General features: G+C 37.1%; 2 protein-coding genes across 2 annotated transcripts; one reads left to right on the top strand and one right to left on the bottom strand.

Annotated features, from left to right (window-relative positions):
- Positions 1-458: 458 nt before the first annotated feature.
- LOC131009585 (uncharacterized) lies at positions 459-977 on the bottom strand. The gene has a single exon (XM_057937000.1). It carries the CDS (start codon positions 975-977, stop codon positions 459-461), a length of 519 nt encoding a protein of 172 aa, XP_057792983.1.
- A 16,420-nt stretch (positions 978-17,397) lies between these two features.
- LOC131011643 (cellulose synthase A catalytic subunit 2 [UDP-forming]-like) lies at positions 17,398-23,618 on the top strand. Its single transcript, XM_057939414.1, has 14 exons — positions 17,398-17,870; positions 18,292-18,487; positions 18,561-18,772; positions 18,854-18,950; positions 19,022-19,196; positions 20,084-20,350; positions 20,440-20,785; positions 20,900-21,037; positions 21,133-21,258; positions 21,348-21,560; positions 21,646-21,928; positions 22,040-22,236; positions 22,323-22,673; positions 22,757-23,618. The coding sequence occupies exons 1-14, from the start codon at positions 17,790-17,792 to the stop codon at positions 23,336-23,338; spliced, it is 3,264 nt and encodes a 1,087-aa protein (XP_057795397.1). The 5' UTR covers positions 17,398-17,789; the 3' UTR covers positions 23,339-23,618.
- Positions 23,619-23,636: the final 18 nt, after the last annotated feature.

Raw genomic sequence — 23,636 nt, 5'->3', positions numbered from 1 at the left:
GCTCATGCTTTAGCTGCTTCTGCTGTGGTTTCTCAAGGTGAGCAAATGTGGACGTCAAACTTTCCTATTTGGCTTCTTGATATTGTAAACTCTGATATGTTTTGATTTATATGATATGCCTTTTCTCTCAAAAAGAATTATATAATTATTTATCATTCTAAAATTGAATTATTATTTAATATCCTTCAATTCATAATGCAAATTTCAAAAGTTGGTGAAAGATTTTGAATGTTGATTGCTTGAGAGATTCATTTGTAGTGTTCTCGGGTATTTATTATAGGAGGAAAGATGAATAGTGCCATTGGAGGACACCCTATTCAAAATCTAATCATTTTTTTTAATTAAGAAAATGAATTTATTAAAAAAGACCACTGGTACCAGAGGTACCGTAACCGTTCGCTACACTATGAGAGAAGAATAAATCACTAGAAAACTAAGAAGAAAAACTCAATTACTTATCAAGCTGCCTGAAAGTTTTGTTCCAGCTCCACATTCTTGCTTTCACATCCCCAATCGTATATCGTATTCTTAATGTCCCAAGCTTTACCTTCAAATCTACTTTCGTTGCGTCGCTTCCAGAGAAGCCAAATGATGCAAATCCACAGCGCTGTTAAGAATTTTTGGCTTTTCTTCCCTCTGCCTAGATGTGCAAAAAAATCAAGATGTGAAACGGCGCAATGAGGCCGCGCAGCGCTAACTCCTAGCCATCTCTGGATTTCGTCCCACACCACTCCAGTCTTCGGACATAGAAGAAACAGATGGTTTGTCGTTTCGATTTGGTGGAAACACATATTGCACATAATCTCCTCATCAACCATCGGTATGTTCCTCTTCCGCAAGTTGTCGCATATTGGCAATCTATTCCTCAAGATCCTCCATGCTGTCACTCTTGCTTTCTGAGGAGCAGGTGTATCCCAAACCTTCGCGATCATCTCTTTATTAAAGGTCGTCGGCGTCTCCGCGTTCCTAGTGTCCATGATGACTGAATATGCTGTTTTTGTTGAGAAAATACCATCCTTGGACGTGCACCATGTCCATCCATCGTCACTTCCTGCACTTGGGACAACACTAGATATGACAAATAAAAGCTCGTTAGTAGCCTCAGACTCCCTCTCAAAGAGCTATCGCCTCCATTTCAGATCCCAAACCCATCCCCCATCCACCCATTTCCCCAAGTCGCTAATAAGAGCATCCTTATTGGCACTAAGATAGAACAATCTAGGGAAGACGAACATAAGAGGTTTCAAACCCACCCACCGATGCACCCAGAATTTCGTATCTTTACCATTCTTAATCTTACGCCTAATGTTATCCACAAACCACTTTTCCGACTGACCCCAACCTAAAGACAGGACTTTTGGCCACCAACCAACCCTAGACCTATTTTGCCCCAACAGAATCAGCCCATCTTCCCCCCACTCGACCTCCCCGTAAATCGATCTAATTGTTCTTGCCCATAACTTCCCTTTCCCATCAAGATATTTCCAAACCTATTTCATTACCAAGGCTTTGTTAAACCATTCAATATTTCTGAAGCCCAGCCCCCCTCCCCTCCTTTTTATTGGTGCATAAATCAATCCATTTCACCCACGAAATCGACCCAGAGCTCGCACTCCCACCCCATAAAAATTTGCAACATAAAGAGTTTAGGGATCTCAAAGTTGCTTTTGGAATAAGAGATAAAGAGAGTTGATAGATTGGAATAGCCTGCAGAACCGCTTTCACCAAGGTGATACGACCTGCCAAGGATAGTTTTCTCATCTTCCAACCGTCGATTTTCTTCCTTACTTTCTCCATGAGATAATTCCAGTTACGACTCTTTTACTACAACCTCCGACTTTTACTCCTAAGTACTTGAAAGGAATGGTGCCGACTTTGCAATTCAATTCCGACGCCATCCTCGCGAGCTTTATTTTGTTTACCCTAATTCCCATCAAACAGCTCTTGTTGAAGTTCACCGCAAGGCCCGATTGAAGCTCGAAAAGCTTCAGGATATTCTTCACCGCCTCTGCGTTGCTTTTATTATCATCCAAGATGAATATAGTGTCGTCCGCTTATTGAAGGTGCGAGATCTTTATTTTATCCTTACCAATCTCGGCAGGCTGCACTAGTTGCCTTTCCACAGCTCTGTCGATCAGAGATTGAAGGTCTTTAGCCGCAATGAGAAAGAGAAACAGGGACAACGGGTCCCTCTGTCTAAGGCCTCTTTCCAAACTAAACTCCCCCGAGGGAGATCCATTGATCAGGACGTTCGCCGAGGCTGAAGAGAGACAACCTTTAATCCACTTCCTCCAGGTGAGATCGAAATTGAACCGGTCAAGCATAGTGTCGATGTAGTCCCACTCCACCGAGTCATATGCCTTTGCAAAATTGATTTTGAAAATAAATCTCCCCTTGCCTCTTCTCTTAGCTTTAGCAACAACCTCGTTCAAAATCACCACTCCATCAAGAATATAATGGTCGCTGATAAAGGCACTTTGATTTTCTGAGATGATTGAGTCCATAACGACCCTCATTCTGCCTGCTAGTATCTTGGCGATGACCTTGTAGAGACTACAGATAAGTGAAATAGGTCTAAACTCGTCAAGAGAGCACGCCTCCTCATTCTTGGGGATGAGAACGATGAATGATGAGTTACAACCTCTGGGGATTTTACCATGAGCGTGAAATTCTTTCATAACCTGTATAAAGTCCTTCTTGATTAATTACCTCCCACGATGATTTCCAAAAATTGATATTAAAACCATCCGACCCCGGGCTTTTGCTTCCTTCACAATTCCAAATGGCGTCTTTAATCTCCTCTTCTGTGAACGGTCTGATCATCCATCTCTTATCCTCAGTTGAGAGTTTCCGAGCAGCAAAATTCTGGGGAATATTCGGTAAAACTCTATTTCTTTTCCTGTAAAATTTTTCAAAAAAGCTCTTGACTCTCGCCTTAACATTAGCCGGCTCCTCTATCCACTGGTTCTCAAGCAGCCCTGCCATTTCGTTCTTCTTTCTCCGACCGACAATTACTCTATGATAGAAGCTGGAATTCAGGTCGTCTTCCTTAAGCCGTCGGACCTTTGTTTTCTGCTGTAGTAGACTGATCTTGTTCCTCGTTTGAAGGATGAGATTTGCTCTGATTTCATTCCTCCTTATGATCTCATTCTCCTCAAGGCCGAACACATCGTCGAGGGTGTCCCATTCTTGAAACTCATCCTTCAAAGATTTGATCTTCTGTTCAATGATTCCGAATGAGCTCTTGTTCCATTCTTTCAATGCAACTTCTTCCCATTTAGCTCACAGCAAATCGCTTTTGGCACCTACAACATCTTGCAGTGGTGTTCTGAAAAGGTTTTACATCGTTCTACAAGTGTTGTCTCCACTTTTGACTTTGTTTTTTTTAGTAGACCTTGGGTAGCTGATTATTAGCTAATCTCATTAATTGATGCGAGTAGATTAACTTAGTCTTTAGCTTTATTCTTCAAGACTTGATCTTCTATCTTCTGATGACATTTGTTGACATTCATTATCAGCTTGTCTGTAGATTAGTAGACTCCTTTTCATGCACCATTAATAGACTTGTGTTGTAAGCTAAAAAGATAATTTGAGAGCTTTGCACTTGCTCATAATCTTGATTCACTGATTCTTCTTTGCTGAAACTTGTAAACATAAGAAGCAAACTCCCTAACAAGTGAAATTGCGATCTACAAGTACATTAACTAGCCATCATCATCAGGAATTTTGGTATATATTCAAAACATGCATGAAATATTTCCCACACATCCAATTAAATAATTATTTAACACTCCAAATATATATATATATATATATATATATATATTTAATAATTCTTTAATTAATCCTATTATCCACCAAATCAAACGTCCCCTCGATCTAAACTGCCTTGAATGTTTTAGTTTTGATGGCTTTTTTTGGAACAGTTTATTTAATTATGTGTTGTATGTCTATTGATGATATGTCCCGACCCTTCTTGATAATTAGTTGTTTAATATGATTTAATTTGTTTGGAGAAGTAGTTTATTATGACGAATCTGAATAAATTTCATCTTTTAATTGGTGTCAATAAACATCCACTCATTTTGGCAGCATATTAATAAAATTAAATGTTAACATGTAATATCTCTTTCCCCTAAAAAAAACATGTAATCTCTCTTTGTACTAAGACAAATATTCACTAATTAATGTATAAGTTTTATTTTAATGCCGATCATTTTTAGTTTACTTTCAGGACAAAGATCAGAATATTTTGACTATATAGATAAAATTCATCGTGATGTATAAACTTATTTTGAAAATTTCCAATTTACACCCTATATGATACTCAATTGTTTTCCTAACAAAAAATTAAAATTAAGAAGTATGAATCTATATCATTTCTCTTTTTTTTTTCTGTCTTGAAATTATATATGCGCCACATGTCTAATGATAATTTTTTGTCTTTTTGAACCAACTTTTTTTGGTTTTTATGAACCAATTTTATTTGTTTTTTTAGAAAAATGATAAATTAGATTAGATAATATAGCCGAAATATTCCAAAATAGATATTAATTGTAGTGGCCCAATGTTTCACGAGTCACACACGCCTACTAATATAGAGATAGGAAGGTGAAGCGTCAGATCAAGATGATAATGAATCGCACAAATAATATATGATGCAATGAGACTCTCTCTCTCTCTCTTTTTCGTAATACAATGATATATACTCTTTTAAGTTTTAACAAACCAACTCATTTATTTACTTTATAATGAAAAGACATTTGTGCCCTGTGTAATAGCAAATTTACAGTAAATAATATGTGGTCAATATGCAAATCGAACAAGAAAATACTATAATAATATATATTAAGTAAATATAATAGGGGAGTTGATGATTTTTTTTATCTCAAACTCTCATATCCTTTACTTACTAGTGTAGTAGTAGTTCACGTTAAAGGGAAGCAATTTCGTCACTCAATTATTTAGTTATTACATTCCACACACAAACACGCACTCGTTGTGTGAAAATGGACAACCCAACTAAAGTTTATGTGTCGGTGTGTCTACACATGTAAAATTTATATACATATATGCCACATGACATCACATCATTTGCGCGGCTACTGTGATTGTATGATAAATATACAAATAAGGGAGGATGCACAAAAAAATGTTGTTAGGGATTCCATTATTTATATATATTTTTCTCATATTTAAATATATCTATTATAAAGTACTAATGTATATTAAAATGCATAAACATTTGATACATTGAAAATCGTATCCATTGTTTATTTATTTCTTATTTTATTAAATAAATAAAAAAATCGATCTTTCGATAGTGTTATTTGTCTTGTCTAGCTATTTTTCTTTCTCTCACACTCTAATTTTAACCTCTCCTAATCTTCAACGATTCGATCTTCAATGGCGTCGGTTCAATAAGAATTGAAGATAATTTCGTATAGCTTCAAAAAATTTAATAATTAAAAGAAAAAGAAAAGGTTGGCATCTACTTGTGTCTGCCATTGGAGATGTATCTTTTTACCTTATGTTAAATGGCAAGAGCCCAAACAATGCTGACAAGTACGTTACTATTTACTACAATTTATCACATATATGAAAAAACAATATATAAATTAATGAGTTACGTTCCATGAATCTTGATGCATATTTCTTTTTGGGTCGTCCCACGAATCTTCATGCATTTATAAATATAGTAACAATTAGCTAAAAAATAAGGGTTCTTAATTATACTTAATTATCACTTTTCTATTTTATTACTCACACACTTCTACTTTATCACTTTTCTACTTAATTTATTACCTACACATTTAAAATACTAATCTACAATTCCTTAATTCTCGTGCCGAAAACAAATGCATCAAGATTCGTGGGACAACGGGAGTATATATTACCAGGAATTAGATTGGAAGATGATATATATGCCATCACTAGAGACAAACATACATATTGCAAAAGTGATCATTAAACAATTGATTCAATTCATGCCAACTATGCCTAATGTCAAATTAATTAATTAATTTGCCCTAAACTTTGATTAAGATTCATTTCACTGTTTTTTTTAAAGTAGATTCATTTCATTGTGGGCAAAGCATACGATTTTTTTTTTTTTTTTGATCAGGCAAGAGAAATCATTTAATAAAATGAGGTACCAGAAGTACCTAAGAGTTCAAAACAAAGAAAAGAGAGAGGAAAAGAACATAACAATTACACACTTACACAAAACAGTTAAAACCACTCCAACACCAAGAAACCTTGAGCTGACGGAAACAATAACTATCCAGACAATGTGGCTGCAACGAACCAACATCTGAATCCTGTTACCGGCAACTTGAAATCGAAAGCCATCCTCCAACTCCACAGTATAGACTTGATTTCTGCAATCAGTTTATCTTTGTTCCATGGCTCTTGATTGAACTTGCAACCATTTCTTTGTTTCCACATACACCAAATAGTACAACTCCAAAGACCAGTAAGAAAGGAAATTTCCTCCTTCCTGCCAAGATTTGTGAAAGCTAAGAAATGACCTTTTGCCGAATGATGATTGACTGCCACTTTTCCAATCCAAACCAAAATCTCATTCCAAATTTCCACCGCCCTTTGGCACTCAAAGAAAAGGTGATCAATCGACTCTTGATTCGACTTACACAGGGTACACCTCGCCTCAGAATAAGAAATAGGTACCTGTCTTCTTAGAAGATTGTCACAAGTCGCCAACCTTTGCTTAAGAACTTTCCAAGCTGTTAAAACAGCCTTAAAAGAAGCCGGGGCTTTCCATATCTGCTGCCAATCAAAACCGTCTGAGCTGGGACTACCCGGCCTTGCTACCATGCTCAAAGATTTGTAAGCCGTTTTAACAGAAAAGGCTCCGGATACGCCCGCCTTCCACTTCCAAGCATCTCTCTTTCCTGCGACCATATGAATATTGCAAATCAAAGAGTTTAGAGAAGACAAAAGATCAAGTTCTCTCCCCCTTAGGTCCCGATTCCACGATAACCCCCAACTCCACACTCCCTCAAACCATTCTCCCATTTCACTAATGAATCCATCTTTATTGGAGCTCAGATGAAAAAGTCTAGGGAAGATATCCACCAAACTCCTCTCCCCAACCCATCGTTGTTGCCAAAATCTGGTCGACTCCCCCTCCCCAACTTGTAAAACCATATTCTCCCTGAACCAGTTCCCTCCGTCACCCCAACTAATACTCAACACCTTTTTCCACCACCCACTTGTTCCGCCTCTTCCTCCCTTCACTCGGAACCCATCCCCCTCCTTCTCTATTTCCCCTTGACTTGCCCTGATTACCCTAGCCCACAAAAGTTCTTTTTCAGTTAGGAATCGCCAAATCCATTTTGACATGAGAGCGATATTAAACCACTCCAAATTTTTTATGGCCAAACCCCCTTCCTTAAGATCTAAACACAACTCCTCCCACTTGATCCAACAGATTTTTCGCTCCCCAAAACTCCCACTTCCCCACAAAAACTTACAAAAAAGAGAGCGTATTTCAGCCAACACACTCTTAGGAAGCTTAGCAAAAGAAAGTTGGTAAATCGGCAATGAGAAGAGGACCGATCGTAAAAGAGTTAACCTGCCGGCAAACGAGATTTTTTTGTTGTTCCAGTTAGCAATCTTCTTTTTAATCTTGTCAACCAAATACTCCCAGTTCATCGCTCGGCATAAGCTGATCCCAATTTTGACTCCCAGATATTTCGTTGGAAGCTCCCCCTTTGTGCATTCAAGAATCTCTGCCATCTCCCTGCAATTTTCACCAACATCTCCAATTCCCATGAGGTTGCTTTTCTCGAAGTTAACTTTCAAACCTGAGAGGAGCTCAAATAACTTAAGGATGCACTTGAAGGCCCATGCGTTCTCAATCTTTGCGGAAGATACAAAAATTGTATCGTCCGCGTATTGAAGGTGAGATATCTCCAATCTGTCCCTCCCAAATTTGAATGGTTCCAGGGTCCCATTAGAAACTGATCTTTTGACCAAGAGGTTCAGTCCCTCAGCTGCGACGAGAAAAAGGAAACGGTGATAGTGGATCTCCCTGTCTCAACCCTCTTTCCATTTGGAAGTCCCCCGAAGGGCTTCCATTTACCAAGACATTAGTTGTCGCTGAACTGAGGCAGCCGACAATCCAATTTCTCCATCTTTCCCCAAAATTCATCACTGCCAACATTCTATCAAGAAATCTCCAATCGACTGTATCGTAGGCCTTTGCAAAATCGACTTTGAACAGCAAAGTGTCAATCTTTTTCCTTTTAGCCTCTTCCACAATCTCGTTCAGGATAACCACTCCATCAAGAATGTATCTTCCCTCAATAAAAGCACTCTGACTTTCTGAAATAATGAAGTTCATCACTTTTTTCATTCTAGAAGCCAGAGTTTTTGCAATTACCTTGTAAAGACAATTGATTAAAGAAATAGGTCTGAAGTCCTTCAGTTCTGAAGCGGCGTCTTTCTTTGGAATAAGAACAATAAACGACGGGTTGCAACCTCTAGCTATCTTTCCATTTGAATGAAACTCTTTGAAAACGTTAATCAGATCCTCATTGATGATCTCCCAACACCTCTTCATGAAATGGAAGTTAAATCCATCCGGACCCGGGCTCTTCCCACTATCACAATTCCAAACTGCTTCTTTGATTTCTTCTTCAGTAAACGGTGCTTCAAGTAAATCTCTGTTGTCATCTGAAATTCTCTTTTGACCGAACACCTCTGGAACAGTTGGTCTCCACCTGTTCCTGTTACTAAACTGCAGTTTGAAATGTTCTCTCACCTTTCTTTTCACTTCCGTTGGATCGTCGATCCAATCCCCTTCGAGAAGCAGCCCCGCCATCTCATTCTTGATTTTTCGCCCCCTGATTGCCTTGTGAAAAACACTGCTGTTGACGTCCCCTTCCTTAATCCATCTAACCCTTGATTTTTGAGCAAGTAGGCTGTCACGATTATTTAGCTGGATAATGAGATCAGCGTTGGCTTCGTTCCTTTTGATGACCTCTTCCTCATCCAGTCCCAAAGCATCATCAATAGCATCCCATTTCATAATCTGATCTTTCAGTTGAATAATGTTGTCCTCGATGTGCCCGAATGTTGATTTATTCCATTTCCTAAGATCCTCCTTCAGCCTTTTCATCTTTTCTTTGAACACGTAACAACTCCATCCGGTGATACCACTTTTTTGCCATGACTCTCTGACCACTTGCTCAAAACTTTGGTGATTAGTCCAAGCATTTAAGAATCGGAAAGGCTGTGGTCCCCAAAAAACCGCCTTTGTCTCCATAAGGATAGGAACATGATCTGAGACCGACCTTTGTAGACCTCTCACCTTAGAATGCGGCCAAGCCTCCAACCATTTATCATTTACCAAGAATCTGTCAAGCTTTGTCTTGCACTGCCCCTGTGGTTGATACCACGTGAATTTCCTGTCTTGTAACGGTAGTTCAACCAAATTGTTGTTCCTAATAAAAGAATCGAACGACTGCACATCTCTCAACTGGAACTGAGACCCTCTACCAACCCTTTCAGATCCGTTTCTAATAGAGTTGAAATCGCCGACAACACAGACACACACATCTTTATTCTGTTCCACCACCAAACTGATCTGATCCCATAACACAACTCTATCTGAAAAACTTTGGGGAGCGTAAATATTAACCAAACAACAATCAACATTACCTGAGAGCCATCGACCGTTAACAATTGATGCTCCCGGCAAATCCCACTGGCTCGAACTATGAAAGCGAACGTTATTCCACATTGTAAGGATTCCCCCTGATCTACCGTCCGCTTGTCTCTCTGCCACTCCCACATTATCTGATCCCCAAATTAGCTTGATGTCCATATCGCTTATCTTCCCCATTTTTGTCTCTTGGATGAAGGAAAAATCAAGGTCGTGATGTTTAACGAGCTCTCTAATTTCTCTCTTTTTCATCTTACTCCCCAGCCCTCTGATGTTGAATGAGAGCATCTTCATTTATCACTTAAAATGTTTTTCTCCCTGACCCCTGCAATCTCTCTACATTCCGCCAGCTCCTTTGCGATTTCCAAGTCCGCATGAGAGCTAATCAACCCCAGATTTTTCCCAAATTCCCATATTTTCTTCCCTTCTTCCAAGGAACTCGAAACAATTTCGATTGAAGTTTCCTCATCTGCTTGTTCCTTTGCAAACGTTGCAGTTGATCTGTCACTGAAAAGCTCACCTTCCATCTCACTGCCCTCGATCACCCTACCTTTCTCTTTCCTTCGATCTTGTGATTTATTTGGATTCTTCTTGAGTTTGAATTGAAGAAAACGATTGGCCCCCATTTTTAAAGAAAAGTCACCCCCCACTCTTCTTTTTTGATGATTTCGATTTCCACTACCAATCCTTAGGGAATCTGCTTTTTGCTTTTCCTCAATTAGGTGAGTTTCCTTTCCAGCTTCCTTGTCCTTACTCGTCGGTGAAGTAGGCCCACAAAATTCACAAGGCTGAATTTCGCCTCCTTCTACAGTTTGCGGCAATAGTGATTCGCAGATAATTGGGCTGCTCTCTCTTGCACAATGGGCTTTGGGATCCGTTTCTTTTAGTGGGCTTATATCCACTGTTGCTTTGAGAGACTCAGCTTGAGAGCTGCTTGGGCCGAGAACAGTAGGTGAGAATTGATCTCCGTAAATCTCCCCTCCACTTTTCGAAATCTCCACCTCTGGGTTGCCAGCTGTCATTTCTTTATTCAACGTCTCCTCTAGAAATAAGCCGCCTAAAGATTGTGCCGTATCTGAGCCGTAACAAATCTTTTCGGGGTTCGAGAAGGCGGCTGCATGTCTGTTGGGAATTGAAAGCTCGGCCAACTGTGTCGTCTTCCCGCATGAACTTCCTCCGTCTCCATCGGGTGGTGAAATTTCTCCGATCTGAGCTTTTGCCGGTGACGTCGAGACCTGCTCCGCCTCCTCCTCCTCATCCGTTTCCTCCTCAAACTCCGAAACTGACTGTCCATCGTGTTCCATCGGTTGAATCTCTAATGGCAGGTCTTCAACTTCAACAATATTGATCTTAAAATGAGCACCATCGATGATGCATTCAAAACACCTATTAATGGTAACAAATCCCGTTGATAGTTGGATAAATGCAAAATCCAACCTTTTCTTAGATTTTGTATTCTCATGAATCTTGAGTAGCCTCCCCAATCGAGAGCTTGTAATCTCGAAGAACCTAGTACTCCACGCCTGCAAAGGCACCCCATGCCATCTAGTCCAAACTGTTCTTTGCGTGTTTACATCAACGTATGACCATGGACGGATCCATTCTAACCAAAAATTCACCCATTCATCAAGTTCCTTCAACAGCTCCTCCACCGGTGACTTATTCAGGCTTTGAATCAACACGAGATTGCCTCCCAAAGAAGAAATCTTCAAGTTGTTTGCACATTCACTACTTATTTCCTCCTGATAGTCTTCCCAAATAAACTCCGATTTCATGAAACCTGTGAAAGAATTTCGGAGCCATTCGGTCTCACCCTCCGTTGTTTGGAATCCGATGATTTCATCTGCCGGAAAGGTCGAGGGCTTTTTTGCTCCTCGAAGAGCATCGACAAATGTTTTTCCTGCTTCCCTTCCGCTGTTCACCGTTAAGATTCTTCCGAAATTCGCCTTTGGGTGTTTTTCCTTTACCAGAATTTCATTCTTCTCCAGATTCTCCTTGTAACCTGAGTAATCTGCTATGTGTGGTCTTTGAAATCTTGGAGTATATGCTCTCAACTTGTAGCTACCGAACCATATGTTGTTCAAATCTCCCAGAATCTTCTCCGCATCTAAACCCTTCTCGAAACGCACGAATCCAAAAGATTTTCCTCGAACGTCTTTTTTCCTGGGTCGAAAAATATCAATGACCTTACCAATCTTATTGAAGCTCTTCTCCAGTGTTTCAATCCAGGTTCCTTCTGGAAAATTATTAAAGAAGAAAGTATCTCCTTGATTGGACTTCCAGATCTCCTGCCGATCAACCGCTGACTTGGGTTTAGGATAAGCCCTATGGTTAGGAAAATTTTGCTGCCTCACCGGAGTTCTCTCGGGACAAGGACGACCTACCCTTCTCCTCCTCACCACACTCCACTCTCTCTCCATTTCTCTAGCTTGCAGAAGGTTGATACAGAGTATATTGCTCTCTCAGTTGCAAAGCATACGATTAGATCTAACTCTTCGTTTTTCACATGGCAATGTAAGTGTGAAGCGATGAGAGACAGAGCGCGCGCGCGAGAGAATTTACTTTTGTATAATTCTCTTGTTTCCAACATGCAGTTGCGTGTCCTTGCATTTCTTCAATTATTTTTCATAATGTGTATATATATAAAAATACCCCCACCCCTTTCATAATTATCGCCATTATTTACTTTTAATTTTTTTTATAGAGTGCTCCTTTATTTTATATTTACTATTACGTCTATCCGTGTGATGCACGGCAAAATTGAATTAAACGATATGATTAAATAAATAAATAAATATAAATATTAAACAGAAATAAAATATAACAAATGCAAAATATGGTTTAAATTTATAAATGCAATTTTCAATTATGTATAAAGTGTAATGATAATTATAGTTATTAAATTATTTTAAATTATTTGATAATGAATATTAATATTACACGTTATTATTATAGAGAATTTCACATAATAATAATAAAGAAATATTTTCATACATAAACATAAACAAAAAGTTGTAAAATTTTAACAAAGAAAAAGATCTTCTGCCGAACTTAAATTAAGATGCACATTGAATGTTTTTTCATAAAATAAATTTGACGATGTTTAGAAAAGAATTAAAATTATAAATAAAAAAAGAGAATAAAATAGTAAAAAATTGATAGGAGAAGGGAGAGAAAAGATGGAGAGAGAAAACTCCTCTTTTATATATTTTATAGATTTCCATTTTATGGCTAATATATGAAACTTGTTTTTCTACAAAAGGTGTAAATTAGCGTATGAAAACTGAGCAAAATGCTCGAAATTCAAATATTTGATAACGAAATCGAAATTTAAAGTTTGGTTTGGATTTTTCAGATTTTCGAATCCGATTGATAGGTTTAAAATTAAAAATATATATATATTCAAAATCCGAAGTATATTTATAATATTATAATATTATACATAAATTTATATAGATTAGTTCTTATATATAGTTAAATATTTCTAAATATTAACACTATACTCTTATCTTCGTTAATTATAATTAATGATTTATTAATTAAGACCTTAATTCAATCTTAATTAAATAATTGGTTAGGTTGATATGCATTTTGGATTTTTTTTGAATTTTGGAATTTGTTTATATTTTGGATTTTTTTTTACATTTCTGATTTTTCGATTCGGATCGAATTTTTTAAAATTTTTGGATTCGAATTTTCGAATAATATAATTCAGATCGAATTAAATTTTAAGAAAATTTCAAATTTTTATATCGAATCGAATTTGACAAAAATTCAATTAGAAATGCGAATGCTCAGCCATATGGAGACCCAACTATAGAGAATCATAACATATTATAATTGAATAACGATATCGCATGATGTTTGTATGTCGAGTTTGTGCAGCATTTAGAATTGCTAATACACTATTACATGCCAGAAAAAGATTTTTATGTGCTCCATAACCATATATATACATACCAACGACTCTTGTACTAAAAGCTCAATAACCACTTCGAAATAAATATGTGTGTGGCCACGTTGTCCTTTACTTTATTATTATGACATTTTTTGTTGCACCCAAATTTTAACTTCATGTTGGGGGATTTCTGGATAAATGTTGTTGGTATTTAAAATATTGGCATTTTGGACCACTTCTTGGCCTAAGATTTCATACCTTTATGTCGCACTTAAATGGGAAACTTAAACTTCGAATTTCCTTCCATTTTACTTTCTTAGTGTTTTTAGCATTTTTTTATTATAAAATAATACATTTAGCATTTTTTTTAAACTATATAAGAGACCTCTTATATAGTTTTATCTAATAGAAAATTAGTTATTCATGTATTAGTTAAATAAATGTAAACATTTTAGAGGCAAGGGATACGTATGTTTACACATTGCTCCAATTTCACCCGACTTTTTGCTACTATAAATGTTTTACTATTTCGTCCAAAAATCCAAATTCAACAAAATAGAAGTGACAAACTCTCAAACTACGCCAATGAATTAACGTTTTCTGCGAATTGGTAAGCGGGATATTTTCGTCACTACGCTAAAACAATATTTTTTTAAAATTACAAGAGGTGTATAAATATAATCAAATGAGCAATCTGCACGCAGAAGAGACCTCTACACCACATAAAGGTGGAAAACCCAAGACATCTCTCACAAATGAGAGTTTTTGGGTGCCTCAGTTTTGCCATTTAAATTAGGCTTCATTGGCATCATTACAATAAAACAAAATTAAACTATATAATGTTTGAATTCTTATATTTCCTAATGCACTCTCATTTAACCAAATAAAAGAAGTGTTCGATTTAGGATTTTCAACTACATAAGAAAAATATCTAAAAAATTCTTTTTTTGTTAATCTTCCTTCAAATCTATGCTATATATTAAAGCAAGATATATAGTTGACGGTATTTAATAGATCTTTCACTTGATACTAACTTAATTGCTAACAAATACTCCTTATGTACCCTTAAATTATGCATTTATTTTATTTTTGTAAGTTCTCTAACTATAAGCATTTTCTATTTTAGATACTATCTCACCAATAATTGGACAATTTTATCCTTATAACTTACATTTATTTACAAATTTTGCTCTTAATGTAAAGCTCTTTATCCACTATCAATACAATTAATAACTTTTTATTAAGTGTGCGTGTGATAGTCTAACAATAAGTGGTTAATGTCAAAACCTGAGGTACTGGGTTCGAGTGTCGACCTCCGTGTGGTCTTTGAATTTCTTTATTTACTTAATTTATCAAAAAAAAATTGTATTATAACTCAGTGTCAAAAGATTTCCTTTATAATTTTAGTGAACAGGGGGAGTAACATTTAATATAAACCTATTTATTGGAATATATATTTGAAAATTTATGAAAGTGTGTTTAACATAATATATAGTTATAGCACAATTTTTTTTCCAACCGAAAAGTAGCTTAATTTTGTACTCCAGTGAAATATTTTTTGGATAAAATCCCTCCAAATTTTTAAAAAATAAGATATTGTTTGTAAATGTTAGCATTCGACTTCGCATTATAAATAACACTAGCATATAGATTTTTAAGAATAATATCACACTGTGGTGTATATGTAAATATATGACATATATATATGTACACCTTTGCAAATAAAGCTAGCTATATAATTTTTGTGTAAATTCTAATTTGTATACTTTTAATTATACTTTAAAAATAAAGAATAGTACATCCCATGTATGATGTTTGTATGACACGGAAGTACTACTAGTATAACTTAAATTTCTTAAGTATAAGATAAGATGTAAGGTCACCATTTGTTAGTTGTTACATTACAAAGATTTTCTATTTTAGCTCTATTTTTCTTTGGCCCAATTTTTAAAAATAAAGATCGCACTGGAATATTGTGCTTTCTTATCTCAAGAATCCATAAGAAAATGTAAGACAAAGAAGGAAGAAAAATTGCAGTATTTTGTAAGTAGTCATCATAAATTATTTCAATCTTCAAATTAATAAATGAAAATAAATACGATACCTGAAAACCCCGATCCATGCGATAAAATAAATTTCAAACAGAATATGAAAGTATGAAACCATGTATGTTATTCTTATATTAATGTAGCCATTTCACTCAAACCTAAGAACTAATTTTGTTTATTTCCATTAAAAAAAAGATAGTTAAAAGCTAGCTAGCTAGCAAATCAAAATATAATTTCCCCCTTTATCACCAGTCGTTTTTATGAAGACGAGCTACCAAATCAGGGAAATTACATCAATTTGAAAATGAAAACCTTGATATAAGTAAAAATCTAGAGTTGTTTTAGATTTTGTTAGATACACGGGTTTATTATCCTCATAACTATATTTTTTTCGTGAAAATTTGGCATTAAACCTATAAAGTTATTGTGTTCGTCATTAATTAATTTATTTAAAAATAGAATTTACGCTCTGTATGAAATTCGAATCAAAATGTTGCATTCATTTATCAAGAAGATTCATTAACCATAAATATTGACGATCAAGTAACTGAAACTAAATTTTCGTTCTCACAATAATTAAAGATTGTCATTTTAATAGTATATACATTTATATAGAGAGATTATGTATAAAAAGTATTTGCATATGATACAAAACATCATTATTTCTTTTGAATATCTAATTAAATATTTGTAGATCTTATTCATTTTAGAACAACTTCAACCTTTTTCATTTTTGAGAATAAAACAACTTCAATCTTGAAAGACTAAAACTAAAATTTTAACCGCATTAATCATAAATGTGAAGAAGTTGAGAAAAATGTTGCTGGTTCATTATTTTTATTTTTAATAATGTTTGTTATGAAAAGTGTGCAAGAAAGAACAAATACATGAAAGTTACAAAAACACCCTTTCCCCACAGCTCCAAGCGCCACCGGTGGCGCCGCCGGCCCACCACCACAGACTGGGTCCCACTCTCTAAAACCCCTCTTTACATTACTCTCGACCCTTATCTCTTCTTCCTCACGCGTTGAACTTTCAAACCCTCCCTCTTTCTCTCACTCATTTATTTTCTTTGTATATTATTGGATTATTTTTTAACTATAGCTCAAAATTTGATGTGAAGGTGATTTTTTAACTTGAATTTTTGCAATACTATAAATATAATTTATATTTATTCTTTACATAATAACTCAAGTTAAAACTTTCGACTAAAATTGAATGTTGAAAAGAAAAATAATGCGTTGTCAAATCAGCTTTCGACTATATATATATATATATGAAACAATATGGCCAAATTTTAATCATATATATATAATATATGATTTTGACTTGAATTATAAAATAAACATAGAATACATTTATAATATTTATAAATTCGGTCAAAAAATGGCTGTAGAGTGTAGATAAAAATTATATTTAAAATAAAATTATATTACTTCCTCTATTCACAAAAATAGAGAAGAAGTCAGATAAAAGTTTTAATAAAAATGATTAGTGAATTGTTAATAAAAAAAATTATCTCATTAAAAAAATAATACCAATAATGATAATTAATTGTATTTTGAGTAGAGAAAAATGTTTATTATGTGATAAAAAAATTAAAAATAAAAAGAAAATAATTTTTGTGAATATTATAAAAAAATGACTATTTTTTTAATTGAGGGAGAGCATATTGTATTATAAAGAATTTAGCAAATTGTTTTTTGTCTTTGTTGGCACTTGGTCCTCTGATCCACACACCACAATCCCCTACAGCTCACATCAACTCAGAGAGAGAGAGTGAGTCTTCTCTCATCTCTCAAGAAAAGAATCAAGAAACACCATACAAACAAATACCCACCCACCAAAACCCATAAGCTTTCTCTCTCTAGATATATATTTTTTATATTAAACCGACACTTCTCTTCACCGAATGCAATAATACGTCTGTGTGTTTCTCTTTGGGTCGTCTGTTAATCCGTCGTTTTCAGTTCATTGTTAATGCGAAGGGGTTATTTAAGTAGCAGAGGAAAAAAAGGATAAAATAAAGCACGGAAGCAATCACATTTCCTTCTCGCTTTGCTTTGCTGTGCGCCAATGGGGATTTTCTCCCTTCTTTCTCTCTCTTTCTATTGATTGAAGCTGTGTGAGTTGAAGGAGGCTTCGATTCTTGGCCATGGATACTAAAGGGAGGCTCGTTGCTGGCTCCCATAACAGGAATGAGTTTGTTCTCATCAATGCCGATGACATTGGAAGAGTAATCCCTCTCCCTCTCTCTCAAAATGGCTCATCTCTTTGAGTTTTTCTTGTTAAAGTTGGAATCTTTTTCAAATGGATTCAAGCTGATATGTTGAAGTTTGACATTCACAAAACCAACTTCTTTCCTACTGTCATTATAATCGATCATTTCAGTTTAACAACTTTTTTCCCGATTTAGTTTCTCTCAGCTCTTTTTGAGCTTTTCTAGATTTCCGGGCCATTCCACATTCTTGTCATTTAGTTTTCACTCAACTGAATTTTTCCAATTTTTTTTCTTTCTTTCTCCAGATTTTCTCACTTTTTCCACAAATCTGTAATAGTCTTACCGGAGCCACGTATCTTTGCTACCAATCAAGTTCCATCTTTCTTGAAATTTCCCATTTCTGATCTAGTGTTATTTGATCTACTGTATCTTGCAGGTGACTTCTGTGAAAGAGTTGACTGGTCAGATTTGCCAGATTTGTGGAGATGAGATTGAATTCAGTGTAGATGGAGAGCCTTTTGTTGCTTGCAATGAATGTGCATTCCCTGTTTGTAGACCTTGCTATGAGTATGAAAGAAGGGAGGGCAATCAAGCCTGCCCTCAATGCAAAACCAGATACAAGCGTATCAAAGGTTGTTCTTTAATTGCTCTTTTATCACTAATCCTACCTTTTGAATCGGCTACTGATTTTCTTGAAATTCTCAGGGAGTCCCAGAGTGGATGGAGATGAAGATGAGGATGAGTTTGATGATTTGGAGCATGAATTTGATTACAATGAGTATGAGCAGCAGCACATGGCCGGAGCACCTCTGTCGTCTCGGGGCATTGGCCGGACTGCCTCCGGCATCACCACCCACTCGGAGATGGATCCCTCGGCTCTTAACTCGGAGATCCCTCTCCTCACTTATGGTCAAGAGGTAGATGTCATATTATAAATCTATTGTGTTTCTTCATCTTATAATTAGTGTTTCTTTACTAAAAATTGATTCTTGATGAAGGATGACACGATTTCAGCCGATAAGCACGCCCTAATTATCCCCCCGTTTCGAGGGAAGCGAGTCCATCCTATGCCCTCTTCTGATTCATCCATGACCTGTGAGTGTTTTGTGGTGTGATTGTTGATGAATTATGTTTAGTGATGTTTCTTGATTACAAGTTAAATGTAGTTCCACCACGGCCGATGGATCCGAAGAAGGACTTAGCCGTGTACGGCTACGGCACCGTGGCGTGGAAGGAGAGAATGGAAGAATGGAAGAGGAAGCAAAATGAGAAGCTTCAAGTTGTGAAGCATCAAGGAGGAAAAGGGAGTGGAGATGAGCTGGATGATGCTGATTTACCCAAGTAGGTCCACCCTTTTTCAATTTTGTGCTTTCTTCCTTTTTCATGTGCTTCATCGAGTGTCGGTGGCCCTGCATTTAATGGCTTTATTTCGTTTGCTTTTAATACTTGTGATGAAACTGTGTACTGGTTGACTTGTAGCTTTTGCAATCACTACTTTGTAGCCGTTGTTAACAGTGTATAAAAGCTTCTTAGTTTAATGGTATTTAATATTGACCTATACATGCTAACTTCTATTATTGAATTGATCGGCTGCCGTATAAAGTAGGTCTTACTTAGCAAGAAAATGAAATATGGTTCCTACATTCGATTTATAGCTATGCATGCAGAGAAATTCAGCTGCGGAGGCGAACATCCGAGAGCCCTATAGGCTATAAGTAACACGATGATTCTCCTTTGGAAACATGAATGGAGAATCGGACATTGATATGATTGAATTGTCTATGAATCTTGATAAAGAGACAGAGCATGAAATAATTCAAGCTGGGATACAATGTGGCAGATAAAATGTTGGACGGTTGAGATTAATGAAACTTGAGCTGATGTAGAAGACTTAAGAAAGCTAATTTAGGTCTTTGTGTATACTTAATCTATAATTTCATATACCATTACAAGACTAAGCTAATAGAGAGGAGAAGAAGCATGGCAAGTCAATCTCAAAATATTCTTTTCAGAGGTACAAAATGAATAAGCTCAGCTCACTTCTGCCATTTTAGATTTGTCAAAACTGCTCAATTCTCTAATGTTGCATGATTAATATGCTTAGGTAAACCGTAAACGTATAATCAGTATTTGCCATTTACGTTTTCTTCTAAAAGATAGAATGTCCTTTCCTTTTAGCTCCCTGTTGTATTTATATAATGTCAAATTTATTTTTTCCTTGTCAACAGGATGGATGAAGGCCGACAACCACTTTCGAGGAAGATACCAATTCCTTCGAGCAAGATAAGCCCATACAGAATCGTCATTTTGCTGCGTATGGCAATTCTTGGATTGTTCTTTCATTATAGAATCCTTCACCCCGTCAATGATGCATATGGATTGTGGCTAACATCAATTATATGTGAGATATGGTTTGCCATCTCCTGGATCTTCGATCAGTTCCCGAAGTGGTTTCCAATCAAGCGAGAAACATACCTCGATAGACTCTCGTTAAGGTATACATTTTCTCCTTTTGTGTGCGAGATGCTCCTTTGCCATCTCTCTCTCTCATGTTCATGCTTCTGACCACTGACATGCATACCAGGTACGAGAAAGAGGGCAAGCCCTCTGAGCTAGCTCCCGTAGACATATTTGTGAGTACGGTGGATCCTTTGAAGGAACCTCCGCTAATTACGGCCAATACCGTTCTTTCTATACTTGCCGTGGATTACCCCATTGACAAGGTTGCCTGCTATGTGTCTGATGATGGTGCTGCAATGCTTACTTTCGAAGCTCTCTCAGAGACGTCTGAGTTCGCTAGGAAATGGGTCCCGTTCTGCAAAAAGTTCAAAATAGAGCCTCGTGCTCCCGAATGGTACTTTGCTCAAAAGGTTGACTATTTGAGAGACAAAGTGGAACCAACATTTGTGAGGGAACGTCGTGCAATGAAGGTATCTTCCCTCTTCTTTGTCTCGTATTATTTACATTTGTCTGCAAGATGAGATTCCTTACTAATCATAAACCATTCTAATGCGAAAACACTCGCTGTAACTGTTTTGATGCAGAGAGAGTACGAAGAGTTTAAAGTTCGGATAAATGCGCTGGTTGCAATGGCGCAGAAGGTTCCCGAGGAGGGTTGGACGATGCAAGACGGTACTCCATGGCCAGGAAATAATGTCAGGGATCATCCCGGCATGATCCAGGTATATTCTACGTCCTGTCTTCATCCCGTCTGTCGGCACAATGAATGAACTGCCCAATAATTATTTGATATTAACTTTATATATCTGCTCGAAAGGTATTCCTGGGTCAAAATGGTGTTCGGGATATTGAAGGTAATGAGCTACCTCGTCTTATATACGTTTCTCGTGAGAAGAGGCCTGGATACGAGCATCACAAAAAAGCCGGTGCTATGAATTCCTTGGTAACTACCTTTCCTGCTATTTTGCTTTTTTTGAATTCTGTATAATGATAATCTATCTGACCCTGAGTTTGTTTCTTTCTAATTTGAAGATACGGGTGTCGGCTGTCATCTCAAATGCTCCTTACTTGCTCAATGTTGATTGTGATCACTACATAAATAACAGTAAGGCTCTCAGAGAAGCTATGTGTTTCATGATGGATCCGCAAGCAGGCAAGAAAATATGCTACGTGCAGTTTCCTCAAAGGTTTGATGGAATTGATAGGCACGACAGATATTCGAATCGCAATGTTGTCTTCTTTGATGTATGTATACAAGCCTTTTCTCAAATTACAAGCTTCTGAGTTGTGGTTTGGATTCATGAATGAATTTATGTGTTCTTGGCGACAGATAAATATGAAAGGGCTCGACGGAATCCAAGGTCCAATTTATGTCGGAACTGGATGCGTCTTCAGGAGGCAAGCACTTTATGGATACGATGCCCCCAAGAAAGCAAAACCCCCGGGCAAAACATGCAATTGCTGGCCAAAATGGTGTTGCTGCTGCTTTGGATCAAGAAAGAAGACTAAGAAAGGAAAATCAGGAAAATCGAAGGATAATAAGAAAAAGACCAAGAACAGTCAAGCTTTGACACAGATCCATGCTCTTGAAAACATCGAGGAAGGAATTGAAGGTGAGGAAATACATCTATTTCAACACTTATATACAACGCTAATATAAAAACGACAACAATTTAAATGTTTTTTTTTTTGTTTTTGACAATTTCTCCCTTATTGCGTGGCAGGAATTGACAGTGAGAAGTCAGCCCTGATGCCCCAAGTAAAATTTGAGAAGAAATTTGGACAATCACCGGTTTTCATTGCTTCAGTTCTCCTAGAAAACGGTGGTGTCCCTGCAGGAGCAACGTCTGCATCGCTCTTGAAAGAAGCTATTCATGTGATCAGTTGTGGCTATGAAGATAAAACAGAATGGGGAAAAGAGGTACATACTCACTGCTCGAGAGCATTTGTTTCCCTCGTATAGTTTCTAATCCCGATCTTACTTCTCACAACGTTATAAATTGCCAGGTCGGGTGGATTTATGGTTCGGTGACAGAAGATATCTTGACCGGGTTCAAGATGCATTGCCACGGCTGGCGGTCAGTTTACTGTATGCCCAAAAGACCGGCATTCAAAGGGTCTGCCCCAATCAATCTTTCTGATCGTCTCCACCAGGTTCTCCGATGGGCCTTGGGATCAGTCGAAATCTTATTGAGCAGGCACTGCCCCATTTGGTATGGATACGGATGTGGTCTGAAACCGCTGGAGAGATTCTCTTACATAAACTCGGTTGTCTATCCATTGACTTCACTTCCATTGCTTGCTTACTGCGCCTTACCAGCTGTCTGCCTGCTTACCGGCAAATTCATCGTCCCAGAGGTGAGTGATCCGATCCTTGGTGCGATCATTTTTCAACCATGAGAACAAGCTTATATGAAGTTTTTTTGTGTTTGTATCTACAGATCAGTAACTATGCCAGTATAATCTTTATGGGGATGTTCATATCCATCGCTGTGACCAGCGTGTTGGAGATGCAGTGGGGAGGCGTTGGGATCGACGACCTGTGGAGAAATGAGCAGTTCTGGGTGATCGGTGGCGTCTCGTCTCACTTCTTTGCTCTAATCCAAGGTCTTCTCAAAGTTCTGGCTGGTGTGAACACAAACTTCACTGTGACTTCAAAAGCAGCTGATGATGGTGAGTTCTCGGATCTGTACCTCTTCAAGTGGACGTCTCTGTTGATCCCGCCCATGACGCTGATGATCATCAACATCATCGGAGTCGTGGTTGGAGTCTCGGACGCCATAAACAACGGGTATGAATCGTGGGGGCCTCTCTTCGGGAGGCTCTTCTTCGCCCTTTGGGTGATTGTCCATTTGTACCCCTTCCTCAAAGGTTTCATGGGGCGGCAAGATCGCCTCCCTACCATCATCGTCGTGTGGTCGATTCTTTTGGCTTCGATCTTCTCCTTGCTCTGGGTTCGTATCAATCCCTTTTTGTCGAGGGATGGCATCGTCTTAGAAGTTTGTGGCTTGGACTGTAATTAGATACAAAGGTTAAAACTTAGGTGGTGTCTTGAGTTTATATGTAGAAAAGAAGCTGCAAAATCGAGATCAACATCGGGGCGAGAATGTCAGAAACTGCAGCTCTCCGGTGGCCTGATCTCTGTGTCTGTGTAGATAAAATGATGCGAGCTCACACATTTTTATTTCTCATGCAAAAAGTTTTTTGTTTTTGTTGTATTCTTTGGATCAAGTTGTGTTCTGTAATCCCAAAAGAACGTTATAATTTATATTTCCTTCTCAATAAAAAGGTCTGATGCGAGAATGTGCTTTCGCCTTTGCA

The sequence above is a fragment of the Salvia miltiorrhiza genome, chromosome 2 (genome assembly GCF_028751815.1).
Source record: "Salvia miltiorrhiza cultivar Shanhuang (shh) chromosome 2, IMPLAD_Smil_shh, whole genome shotgun sequence".
In the NCBI taxonomy this organism is placed as follows: Eukaryota; Viridiplantae; Streptophyta; class Magnoliopsida; order Lamiales; family Lamiaceae; genus Salvia; species Salvia miltiorrhiza.
This window is presented reverse-complemented; position numbering and strand designations above follow the sequence as displayed.